Here is a 13,251-nt window from a genome sequence, read left to right on the forward strand (position 1 = left end):
GGTCCTGTTTTCAAATTGGTCTACACTAAAGTCCAAAGGGTCCAAAATTAAACTTAGTCTGATTTTAACAAAAATTGAAATCTTGGGGTTCTTTGATATGCTGAATCCAAAAATGTACTTAGATTTTTTATTATGGGCCCAGTTTTCAAGTTGGTCCAAATCAGGATCTAAAATTATTATATTAAGTATTGTGCAATAGCAAGTCTTTTCAATTGCACAGTATTGCGCAATGGCAAGAAATATCTAATTGCACAATATTGTGAAATAGCTAATTTTTTTTTAATTAGAGTTATCTTTCTTTGTCCAGAATAGTAAGCAAGAATTATCTAATTGCAAAATATTGTGCAATAGCAAGATTTTTTTTTAATTGGAGTTATCTTTCTTTGTCCAGAATCAACTTAAATCTTTGTTATATACAATATACAATGTATATTCACTTTTTACTACCAACTGATAAATTAAAATAATCTTTACCATTCAGTGATAACAAGCAGTTTTTTTACATCTTAATATTTTATGATGTATTTAAATGAGTATAGTTATTGTTGCAAACTCCATTAGAAATTTTAATTGAGATTAGTTTTGGAATAAGGGAAAGGGGAATGTGATTAAAAAAATTGGGTTCAATTTTTATACGACCGCAAATTTTGAAAAAATTTTCGTCGTATATTGCTATCACGTTGGCGTCTGCGTCGTCGTCGTCGTCGTCGTCGTCGTCGTCGTCGTCGTCCGGCGTCCGAATACTTTTAGTTTTCGCACTCTAACTTCAGTAAAAGTGAATGGAAATCTATGAAATTTTAACACAAGGTTTATGACCACAAAAGGAAGGTTGGTATTGATTTTGGGAGTTTTGGTCCCACCATTTTAGGAATTAGGGGCCAAAAAGGGCCCAAATAAGCATTTTCTTGGTTTTCGCACTATAACTTTAGTTTAAGTTAATAGAAATCTATGAAATTTTGACACAAGGTTTATGACCACAAAAGAACGGTTGGGATTGATTTTGGGAGTTTTGGTCTCAACAGTTTAGGAATTAGGGGCCAAAAAAGGGCCCAAATAAGCATTATTCTTGGTTTTCGCACAATAACATTAGTTTAAGTAAATAGAAATCAATGAAATTTAAACACAATGTTAATGACTACAAAAGGAAGGTTGGTATTGATTTTGGGAGTTTAGGTCCCAACAGTTTAGGAATTAGGGGCCAAAAAGGGACCCAAATAAGCATTTTTCTTGGTTTTCGCACCATAACGTTAGTATAAGTAAATAGAAATCTATGAAATTTAAACACAAGGTTTATGACCATAAAAGAAAGGTTGGGTTTGATTTTGGGAGTTTTGGTCCCAACATAATAAGGGGCCCAAAGGGTCCAAAATTAAACTTTTGTTTGATTTCATCAAAATTGAATAATTGGGGTTCTTTGATATGCTGAATCTAACTGTCATGACTGTGTATGTAGATTCTTAACTTTTGGTCCCGTTTTCAAATTGGTCTACATTAAGGTCCAAAGGGTCCAAAATTAAACTTAGTTTGATTTTGACAAAAAATGAATCAGTTAGGTTCTTTGATATGCTGAATCTAAAAATGTACTTAGATTCTTGATTATTGGCCCAGTTTTCAAGTTGGTCCAAATCGGGGTCCAAAATTAAACTTTGTTTGATTTCATCAAAAATTGAATAAATGGGGTTCTTTGATATTCCAAATCTAACTGTGTATGTAGATTCTTCATTTTTGGTCCTGTTTTCAAATTGGTCTACACTAAAGTCCAAAGGGTCCAAAATTAAACTTAGTCTGATTTTAACAAAAATTGAAATCTTGAAGTTCTTTGATATGCTGAATCCAAAAATGTACTTAGATTTTTTATTATGGGCCCAGTTTTCAAGTTGGTCCAAATCAGGATCTAAAATTATTATATTAAGTATTGTGTAATAGCAAGTCTTTTCAATTGCACAGTATTGCGCAATGGCAAGAAATATCTAATTGCACAATATTGTGAAATATCAAAAAAAAATTTAATTAGAGTTATCTTTCTTTGTCCAGAATAGTAAGCAAGAAATATCTAATTGCAAAATATTGTGCAATAGCAAGATTTTTTTTTAATTGGAGTTATCTTTCTTTGTCCAGAATCAACTTAAATCTTTGTTATATACAATATACAATGTATATTCACTTTTTACTACCAACTGATAAATTAAAATAATCTTTACCATTCAGTGATAACAAGCAGTTTTTTTACATCTTAATATTTTATGATGTATTTAAATGAGTAGTTATTGTTGCAAACTCCATTCGAAATTTTAATTGAGATTAGTTTTGGAATAAGGGATAGGGGGATGTGATTAAAAAATTGGGTTCAATTTCTCATTTGAAATTTCATAAATAAAAAAGAAAATTTCTTCAAACATTTTTTTGAGAGGATTAATATTCAACAGCATAGTGAATTGCTCTAAGAGAAACAAAAATTTTAAGTTCATTAGAACACATTCATTCTGTGTCAGAAACCTATGCTGTGTCAACTATTTAATCACAATCCAAATTTAGAGCTGAATCCAGCTTGAATGTTGTGTCCATACTTGCCCTAACCGTTCAGGGTTCAACCTCTGCGGTCGTATAAAGCTACGCCCTGCGGAGCATCTGGTTCTCATTTGAAATTTCATAAATAAAAAAGAAAATTTCTTCAAACATTTTTTTGAGAGGAGTAATATTCAACAGCATAGTGAATTGCTCTAAGAGAAAACAAAAATTTTAAGTTAATTATAACACATTCATTCTGTGTCAGAAACCTATGCTGTGTCAACTATTTAATCACAATCCAAATTTAGAGCTGAATCCAGCTTGAATGTTGTGTCCATACTTGCCCCAACCGTTCAGGGTTCAACCTCTGCGGTCGTATAAAGCTACGCCCTGCGGAGCATCTGGTTACCGAATGTTCAAATTCATTTCATTATTTGTGTATTAATAAACCTATTTATGAATTATTTCACTTTGAGGTCTAATTTTATAGATTGCTTGTTGCATATAACATGAAGGTTTGGTATACCATAGTACCACGGAGCGTTGATGATTTGACCTGAGATGTTGGTGGGGTTCTTGTTGTGCAACCTAAACCAGTTTTCTAATCTATGATGTGTTTTTTATCTCTTTGTTTGTCTTTTGATCGTTTAATGGTTATTTTTTGCTATGATGTTGTCAGTGTGTTTTTTAATACTAAATATGACTATCCATTTTGGTACCTTCTACCTTTTTACAAACAAGACCATGAAACTGAATATTGGAAATGTATCATGCTACTACAAAAGAAAAAGCACTGATGGATTGTCCTAGAAGCATATTTTATGAGAATAATAATGGTCTATAAGTAGTTACATTTATTTCATGTTTAAAGCGGTGCTTTTTTTAAAATTTAATTTGACTTTTATCAAGAAATGCATTGTAGCAAAGGGGAAGAGTAATTGTGGTCTAGTGTCAGATACTCAAAAATAATGGAATATAACAGAAAAGGAAACAAATAACGGACTTTGGCAAAAATGGAGAGGGCTTTTGATACCTTTTCTCCAGACATAAAATCTTTAACAATAAATCATTCTACAACAGCTTAAAAGCTGGAAATGCCAGCGATTTCGCAGGTGTGTTTTAGTGTTCACAAAATCTTATATTGATAAAAATGACAACTCCTTTAAATAATTGAATGTACATAAACATAATATAAAATTTTCATTTTTTTGCGAAGTTTCCCTTTGACTTAAAATTAAGTTGAAAAAGAAAGGGAAATACTGTAACGTTTCAGATTTTGGTCCTGTTGTTACGGATTTTAGTTGTCAAGTCATAAGTTATGTTATTTTCAATGTATTCAAAGAAATGCTATCATCAGACCATTAAAGAATTGACATAAATGAAATTGTAATTGTGCCCCTTCCTTTTACTAGACTAATAATTATATATTTTAATACTCAAAGTCATGAAAAAAGAGACTGGAAGAAAGAAAGATATTTCTGTGCAAATGTGGGAAAATAAAAAAGTGAAAAAAAAGCTAAATTTTTTTTCATTAGAACATTATTTTTATGCCCCACCTATGATAGTAGAGGGGCATTATGTTTTCTGGTCTGTGCGTCCGTCCTTCCGTCCATCCGTTCGTTCATTCGTTCAGGTTAAAGTTTTTGGTCAAGGTAGTTTTTGATGAAGTTGAAGTCCAATCAACTTCAAACTTAGTACACATGCTCCTTATGATATGATCTTTCTAATTTAATTGCCAAATTAGACTTTTGACCCCAATTTCACGGTCCACTGAACATAGAAAATGATAGTGTGAGTGGGGCATCCGTGTACTGGGGACACATTCTTGTTTTTTATTGATTTTCTACTGTTATCATAATTATTGGGGACACCTTTCCCATATAAAAGTCAATCTGTCAGATTCCCTAAATTAAAGTCAAAACAGTGTATTTATTATAAACATGTGTTTTCAATTTTAGACTTATCTAAGTCAGAAAATGACAGACTTGTTTATAGCATCTTAAGGTCTATTTATGTTGATGAAAAAACTTAATTTTACTTAGTGGCCAAAGTACACCACCTATGATAGCAAAAACCTATCTGAGAGTTCACAAGGACTTGAGCTATCTATATTTAATTATCTAATTGAACATCCTTACTAAACACAGAAGTTTTACCTCATTAAGTGTGGTTCCAGGTGGTTGCATTGTAAGGTTAATTAACATTATCTCCGATTTTTTAGACTCTCATTCATATTTTTCTTTAGAAGACAAAGCATTGTCTTTCAATGATGTCATTATTTGATTTTATTTAGATGCATGACCTTTTTATAAAATGCGTGGGTCTTGAAGTTAACCAATTTTGATAACTTATCGACTTGTTGGAGTCTATATTTGCAACTTTTTGATTCTGATAAATTATTTCTTGCTAAACAATATTTGACTTATAAGTCGTATTTTGTCTTGCATTAAAGGGAGACAAATCCTAAAACTTACAAATTTAGACCTCTATGACAGAATGAGCATGATGAGTCAAAAGCAGATTCAGACTTCAGATTCAGATTTATGTCTGAGCTCTGACTGGTAAGTCCCATTTTTGTCTGCACTCATAAGTTTTAACTAAAGTTGTCCTCATCCATATTTTATGAAACTACCACACAATGCCAAGTATCACACCACTTGGACTGAGTTCAAATTGAGACAGTGAGTTATGCCCTTTTTAAAGTTGGAATTTATAAACCTTGAACAGGGAAATTCATGTCTTTAGACACAATCATCTTTTATTTTTAACATACATCACCTTAAACGTTGGTATACATGTACATCAATTTATTTTGTGACTATGTTCACTTCAAATCTGCCATACATCATGTACATGTATATCATGTCAATGCATGTATATATACATGTTATTATCATTTCAAGTTTTTGTCTCATGATCACTTTTGTATAGAACATAATCTTTTTGCTTCATTATAATGATTTTCCAGAACCATTGACAAGCAGAGTTGAAGTTCAGTTTTTACCCTTGTTCATTGTGCTTTTACTGTTATAGAGTTATGGCCCCTTAAAAATTGAAAAATTGCTGCTCAATTTATCATTTCAGTTTGAATTCTATAACCCTTAGTAGTTTGCCTCAATCAAATGTTATATAATTTATTCACAATGCTTTTTACCACAAAACATAAGAAAATCAAGCATGAATTTTTGTGGCGTCAATTTTTTACCATTCTAGAGTTGTGCCCCTGTACAAATGGAAAATTGCTGAATTTTCTCTTCCATTCATCAACCTAAGTTAGCATTAATCAAACATTATGAAACTGATACACAACGTTTTATGTTAAAACACAAAACTCATATCAAGTATGAATTTAGGTAGCGTCACTTCTACCATTCTTAAGTTATATCCCTTTACAAAGTACATATGTATGCAAGTTGGGGCAGATTTTCTTTTTCAAACTATTGTACTGTCACAGTGGAAAATATGAGCTTTGAAGTTCTTAGGTTCCCTGATATGATCTCTACAGTCTGTATCTTTAGCCACTAGTCTAATGCCCAGACTAGTGAAATTTTAGTGGGACTAGCAAATGTTTGCAAAACTTTGTTTAGACAAAAAAAAAGTGGGTTTTTTAATATTGGTCTCTGAACTAGTAGTCAGAAAAGATTTTGGTGCTGAAAGTCTCTATGTTTCATCTTGTAGACATAATTTGGGAATGTTTCCAGTATATTATGTTCATACACATGAATAGATGGGGAATTTGATTTTGAGGAAGATCGAAAGTGAAGGGAGGGATATTCATGGTATTACAAAAGTTTAGAATAAGTTTAAATTCTAGAATGCTCTTCTAGGTGTATTATTAATCATGTTAATGTTGAAAATATGCTGCACAACCCAATATTTTGACCTTTGAAAAAAAAATGGTAGTGCATTTGAGCTTTCCATTCTAGGATGAATTTAAAAAAAAAAACATCAAAGGAAAACTGTTACATTTTTGACATTAAAGGAGTTCATTTTGAATGTACATGTATGGGAAATTGCATTTTCTATATTTACAGAAATGCAACCTCTAGTGTCATGTATCAGCTTAATTTATTAGAGGAAGGAGGTCAGCTCCTAAGTGTAATTTGTGCATTTTTGTTAATGATAATTCCTTTTGCTAATCAGATATTTAAATCTATTTGAAATCATATATATATATAAATAATAAAAACTATAACACAATTGTCCGTAACTTTCTTTATTGGAACAAATTACAACATTGAAACAAAAATTACATTGTTTGGATACATCAGATACACATTTAAGGATATACATGATATAATGGAGAATGTCATTCTCATTTATCATGTATGCTGTCTTCATAAAAAAAGGAATGAAAATCTGAAAAGGGTTTTATCCACCTCCATTTTTACTGTCTATCAGGAAACCATGTAATAAAATTAACGGTACCAATTTTCTTGCACCAGATGCGCATTTCGACAATACATGTCTCTTCAGTGATGCTCGTGACCAAAATATTTGAAATCCAAAGCTTATATAAAAGATGAAGAGCTATAATCCAAAAGGTCCAAAAAGTATAGCCAAATCTGTGAAAGGAATCAGAGCTTTGCATGAGGGAGATACACTCCTTAATTTATAATAATTTCTATCATTTGTAACAGCAAATTTTAATAACACAATAAATCCGTATTTTAAATGTTTAATGCCAGTACTGAAGTACTGGCTACTGGGCTGGTGATACCCTCAGAGACTAATAGTCCACCAGCAGAGGCATCGACTCAGTGGTAGTAATAAAATTAACGGTACCAATTTTCTTGCAACAGATGCGCATTTCGACAATACATGTCTCTTCAGTGATGCTCGTGACCAAAATATTTGAAATCCAAAGCTTATATAAAAGATGAAGACCTGTTATCTAAAAGTTTTGACCACCTTTAACAAATTTTGAGGTTATCTCTAATAGACAGAAAAAATATTACAGTCATTACTTACATGACTTATGTTTTAATTCTATATTCAATTTTTAAGGAGTTGATGACATCTCAGTCACATAACAAAATTTTGTCTGAGAAGATAGAAAAAGAACTTTCAGCCAATCAGAATGCAGATTACATCACAAATAATATTATTCTAATATGAATTGAGATAAATATACACGATGATTCGTGAAACTGAAAGTAAATTAATAATAAAACAGATATGAAAACAGTGGATGTAGTAAGTCCGTTTAAAATTCCTCAAGTTTGTGAATCAATTTGTAAATATAATCATTGTCATTATTATAATATTATTTATGAAAAAGTGACTTGTCCAAAATTCATATCATAGATCAAACAAATAATGGCCATTTATCTGGTTTAAATGTCCAGTAAATAAAAGATCTATCATCTGATCAAATATTTAATGTACTGACAAAACTATGAAAACAAATTCTAGTATCTGTGTTGCTATCATCATTTTAATATTGTATACACTAATTTTGTCCTGAAATTTCACGGTCATACCAGAAATCTAAAAGTTCTGTTTGAATTAACAAATGTTGGAAAACATTGTGTTTACTGAGTTTGTGTTTAGGAATGCACTTTCATGAAACCAATTTACAGTGGCGCATCCAGAACTTTTCATAAGTGGGGGCTCACTGACTGCCTAAGAGGGGGCCCACCACTCCTATCATGCTTCAGTGATTCCCTATGTTATCAACCATTTTTTTCCCAGAGGCCTGATTTATAAGCCCTTCCAGAAACTACATGTCTTATCATGCTTATGGCTGACCTTTATTTAACTGTGAGAGAAAATTTGGAAACAGGAAAATCGTGATGTCTTTTGAGAAAAATTTGAGTTCTTTTGTTGTTTGTTTACTGTCCATCTGATGTTGTACCCCAAATCTGCTGTACACAATGTATTTAATATATCTTAATTTCTATGAAAGGGAGACAATTCTTTATGCTGACAATGAGTTGACAGTTGTGCATTATCATTTACTGCAAATTCAGAAATTATTGCGACCTGTATAAAATCCCAATGGGTGCATGAGTATCATAAAAAAAGGTAACATTCTGAAAACCGAATGACACCCATAATATAGCTTTTTCCTATAGTAGCAAGAATTATTCTCACATTTTTGGTCTGTACATAATTATTCTCACATTTTTGGTCTTTACATAATTATTCTCACATTTTTGGTCTGTACATAATTATTTTCACATTTTTGGTCTGTACATAACTATTCTCACATTTTTGGTCTGTACATAATTATTCTCACATTTTTGGTCTGTACATAATTATTTTCACATTTTTGGTCTGTACATAATTATTCTCACATTTTTGGTTTGTACATAATTATTCCCACATTTTTGGTCTGTACATAATTATTCTCACATTTTTGGTCTGTACATAATTATTCTCACATTTTTGGTCTGTACATAATTATTCTCACATTTTTGGTCTGTACATAATTATTCTCACATTTTTGGTTTGTACATAATTATTCCCACATTTTTGGTCTTTACATAATTATTCTCACATTTTTGGTCTGTACATAATTATTTTCACATTTTTGGTCTATACATAATTATTCTCACATTTTTGGTTTGTACATAATTATTCTCACATTTTTGGTCTGTACATAATTATTCTGACATTTTTGGTCTGTACATAATTATTCTCACATTTTTGGTCTGTAATGTTGAAAAAGCAATAGTCATGATAGTAAGAACTTTTACTTTATACATGGTATAACAATGCTGTAGTATTGCTCCCCAATATATCAATGTATATTTTTAGCAGTAAACAATCTCTCTTAGGAAATTTTATTATCAAGAAATTTAGATGCAACCATGTGCTTAAATTGAAACCATGCCCCTACAACTCATTTTACATTAATGCATAACCATGCAGTATCACCCTTTTATGTAAAATTTATTAATTAATTAATTTAAAAATTTCAATTTAATATTTAATATTGGACAATGGTCATGTTGGTATAACTTGAAAAAGTACTTTTACTGCATTGTACTATCTCTATTTAAATTTGGAGAAGCAATTTTTCTAAATTTTCTAAAAATAGACTTAACAGATTTTCACTTTTCAAGTTTAATTTCTTACCTGGAGTGAACACATAAACATCATGAACATGTGATTGATAAAAAACAATATGGAAAAATTGAAATAAATTAAAAAGTCTGGTAAGAAAGTGTTTAATGCAACCATCAATGAAGAGTAGGGTGGCATGAAAACCAAAGAATTCATCATATCATACCTTTAATTAATTGATATGGCATTTGATTTGGTATTTGTCTATTTTTACCTGTAAATTTGATTGACGAATAGAACATGTAATGATATAATAAGATCGTAAGGAAGATGACAAATTCATGACGTCATTGATTTTGTCTGACAGTGTCCACGTTGATGAATGAAATTCTACCTGTCGTCTGCCTGTGATGTGATTTTATAGATTTTTATCATATGGAAATTCTATTATTGAAATTGTTATGATTGTAAATTCAAGTGGAAAACTGTGAGATGGAATTTTTGTAGAAAGTTTTTTTCATGAGAGGATTGGAATTATGAAGTCTGTTAATTACTATTCTTGATCTATAATTTGATTCGATCAAATTGATTTCTTGTGGATCCATACGGTTTTTGATTTTCGTAGTGTGGCACCAACCTTCCAGTACAAGAGCTAAAGTTTTTTTTATTCTCAAGTGACTAATAACTTTATGGAAAATATAATTCTATAAAAATCAATCAAAGGAAAGAAGAAATAAAAGGCAACAATGGAAAATTTTACGTAATCATAAATTTGGATGAATGATTTCTATATCTGTTCTAAGTAGTATCACTTTGCCGAAGTTTTTGAATTTTATCTAATCTCTCATGTGACAAGAATATGATCGAAATATTACTTATGTTTGTGTGTAAATTACCTAGATAAAGCATTGGTCAGGTGTTATTGTTGACCTTAGGGTGACAAGTTCACACGTTTGTGTTGTGTATACCGGTACATGTATAAATGACTTTAATTCATTCTAAATAAATTCTTGAGAGTCATAATTATAATTCTGTAGTGCAGACAAAGAAAAAAAAATGATCTAATCATAAGATACTAAAATAATGGCTTCCGAGATTTTGACAGACCATAAATAATTGTCCAGTCAGCTACATGTGACAGCTTTTCTAAGACACCTTAATTGAACTTTATGATATATATGACAGGTCATCTGTCAGTTAGAAAGTAAAATTTTGGGAGTGCATTTAAACCCTATCTAACTGACCAGGGTGAAAAATGTAACTGACGGGTAAACCTTTTATATAATCTGTTGCACTGATTAACTGATAACTGATAATGATTTTGTCACCGTTTGATCCTGTTACGATAACATTGTGTTTACTTTCTATTTATGCATTGATTAATTAGGAAGATTTATTTACCAAGTCCACGTCAACATAAGTTTGACTTAAAAGTTGTGATGTAATATAAGTAAAAAGGAAAATAATAAACAAATAGATTTTCAGGATGTAAAAAATATTTGTAATTCGAGATGGAAAGAGATTGAAAATTTACTTCTGAATTGTATTATTGTAGTGGATTATATGGAAATTCATAAATAAACATTAAATAGATAAAGTTTTGCATGAGAGGATAAATCTTGAAAGTTCAACTATACTTAGACATATTATTATGGAAAGTTATCCAAATCCTGAAGATTTGGAATATGAGCCAAAAATCAGTGAATCTACAAACTATTTAAAATTTCTGAAACTGACCCATGATGGTCACCATTCTGAAGATGAAGGACATTACGATTCAGAAGGGTACTATGAGGACGATATTGTAGGAGATATAGTAAGAACTGAATCTGATCAAAATTTTCTATATTCAGATCTACCAGAAGTAGGTAAGGATGCACTGCAGATAATTCAGTTATCTCCCCTTAAGTTTGTATGATACTTGAATGGAATGTACAGCAGATTATGATAACAATGATAATAATTCTTTATTAAAAGAGGGTGACACAGTTACCTATAACACTAATCTTCTCCAGGGGCGGATCCTGCCATTTTAAAAGGGGGGTTCCTAACCCAGGACAAAGGGGGGGTTCCAATTACATGTTCCCATTCAAATGCATTGATCGTCCAAAAAAAAGGGGGGGGGGGTTCCAACCCCCGGAACCCCCCTCTGGATCAGCGCCTGTTCTCTATATTAAGGCCCTCATGAAATACAATCAAAATAACAAACAATATCAAAATATTCAAACAAACACACACATAAGAAAATAACAGGGAGTTGTCTCCCCTTCCAGAATGTGTTAAAGTAATAATAAATAAAGAGCGGTAATTAGTATTAGAGAAATTATTCAGTATTTCTCATTTCTTTACTAGAATCTATATGTAAAAAGTGTAAGTTAAGCTTCAAAATTTATTTTGTGTCTTTTCAGATGAACATTTGTATGACAGTAGTTTGAATTCACCATCATATGAAACTGTTGACACAGGATCAGAGCCTCCCATACCAGTTATTGTGGAAACTCCAGAAGAGAGAGCAGAGAGACTGAAACTCTTGCAGGATGAGTTAGAAAAAGTAAAAATGTTTGGAATAATTTAAAAAAATAATATCATGAATATTGGATGTATTTGTGAAATTAATAATCCAACTATTTTGCCTACTATTTAACAGTGTTCATATCAATGTAAAATGTGAATTCATTGAAATAAGATGATTTGGTATGAGTGCAAATGAGACAACTCTCCATCCAAGTCACAACATGTAAAAAGTATACAATTTTTATAGGTCAAAGAATGGCCTTCAACTGTGAGAAATGTGGTAGGATATTTTTTGTATCAAATTGCATTTTCTATTTGAAAACATGTCAAACATATGTTTTAGTTAAAATATTATATATTCAAAATAAATTGTTGTTTTTATGAAAGTTATTGCACATAAAATATGTAAAATATATTCTTAAAATTTAAAGTGATACAATGTGATAGAGGAATTACTAAATTAATTATGAGTTTAGTAAGTCTTCTTCATTTATTACATATTTGATTTCACGAATTTAAAGTTTATATATCATGTATGTATTTATGTAATATTTAAAAAAGATCTTTTGAAAGAGAAAGAAATATATATTTTTATTTATTAAAGGTTGAAGAAGAAATTGTCACATTGAGACAAGTTCTAGGGGCCAAAGTTAGAAGAGCTGCAGAAATTAAACGACAAATGGGTATAACACCATTTCAAGAATTTAAACAAGATCTCCAACATGGGTTTAAATCTATTCAAGATTCAGATGCGTAAGTAGTACATGATGTATTGACAAATGAAATTCTAAAAATTCGCAATCATTGTCTTTGGATGGATAAAATCATTCTTTGTGGGTATATTCCTTAAATTAAAATAAAAATATACAGAAATCTGATAAAAATTCTTAATGGAAATTCACTTAAGCAAATGTCAAAATGAAAAGCTAAAACACAACTGTCATTTTCCTGACTTGACCCAGATTTTGCAGTACATCATGCAATATTTTGCCTACATCTTTTTGTAAAAAAAAAGACATCCATGTTTACAAACACTGACAAGAGCATACATTCATTTTGAGTAGATTAGTAGCATATTCACTCTAATTAGTAAAACTTTGCAGCTTACAGTCTTTTTAGTAGTTTGGGAATTTTGTATAGATTCTATTGGCCTGTAGAAGAAATTCAAACAGTCCTGACAGAAATTTATAAAGTTTAACCCTTCACTGGTTGGCCTGT

At 30.8% G+C, this 13,251-nt stretch overlaps 1 protein-coding gene across 4 annotated transcripts in view; it reads left to right on the forward strand.

Moving 5' to 3' along the window:
- The window catches only part of LOC139498352 (tumor protein D54-like), a 38,680-nt gene that overhangs the window by 4,665 nt on the left and 20,764 nt on the right, over nucleotides 1-13,251 (forward strand). For 2 of the 4 annotated variants that reach the window (XM_071286739.1, XM_071286740.1), the window contains exons 2-3: nucleotides 11,928-12,070; nucleotides 12,638-12,786. In XM_071286739.1, the coding sequence (XP_071142840.1) occupies nucleotides 11,928-12,070; nucleotides 12,638-12,786 (292 nt within the window). Of the gene's footprint in view, nucleotides 1-9,886; nucleotides 11,388-11,927; nucleotides 12,071-12,637; nucleotides 12,787-13,251 lie in introns of those variants that run through there. The other 2 variants (XM_071286738.1, XM_071286737.1) reach the window with 2 other exon arrangements.

This window comes from Mytilus edulis, chromosome 12, assembly GCF_963676685.1.
Source record: "Mytilus edulis chromosome 12, xbMytEdul2.2, whole genome shotgun sequence".
Lineage (NCBI taxonomy): Eukaryota > Metazoa > Mollusca > Bivalvia > Mytilida > Mytilidae > Mytilus > Mytilus edulis.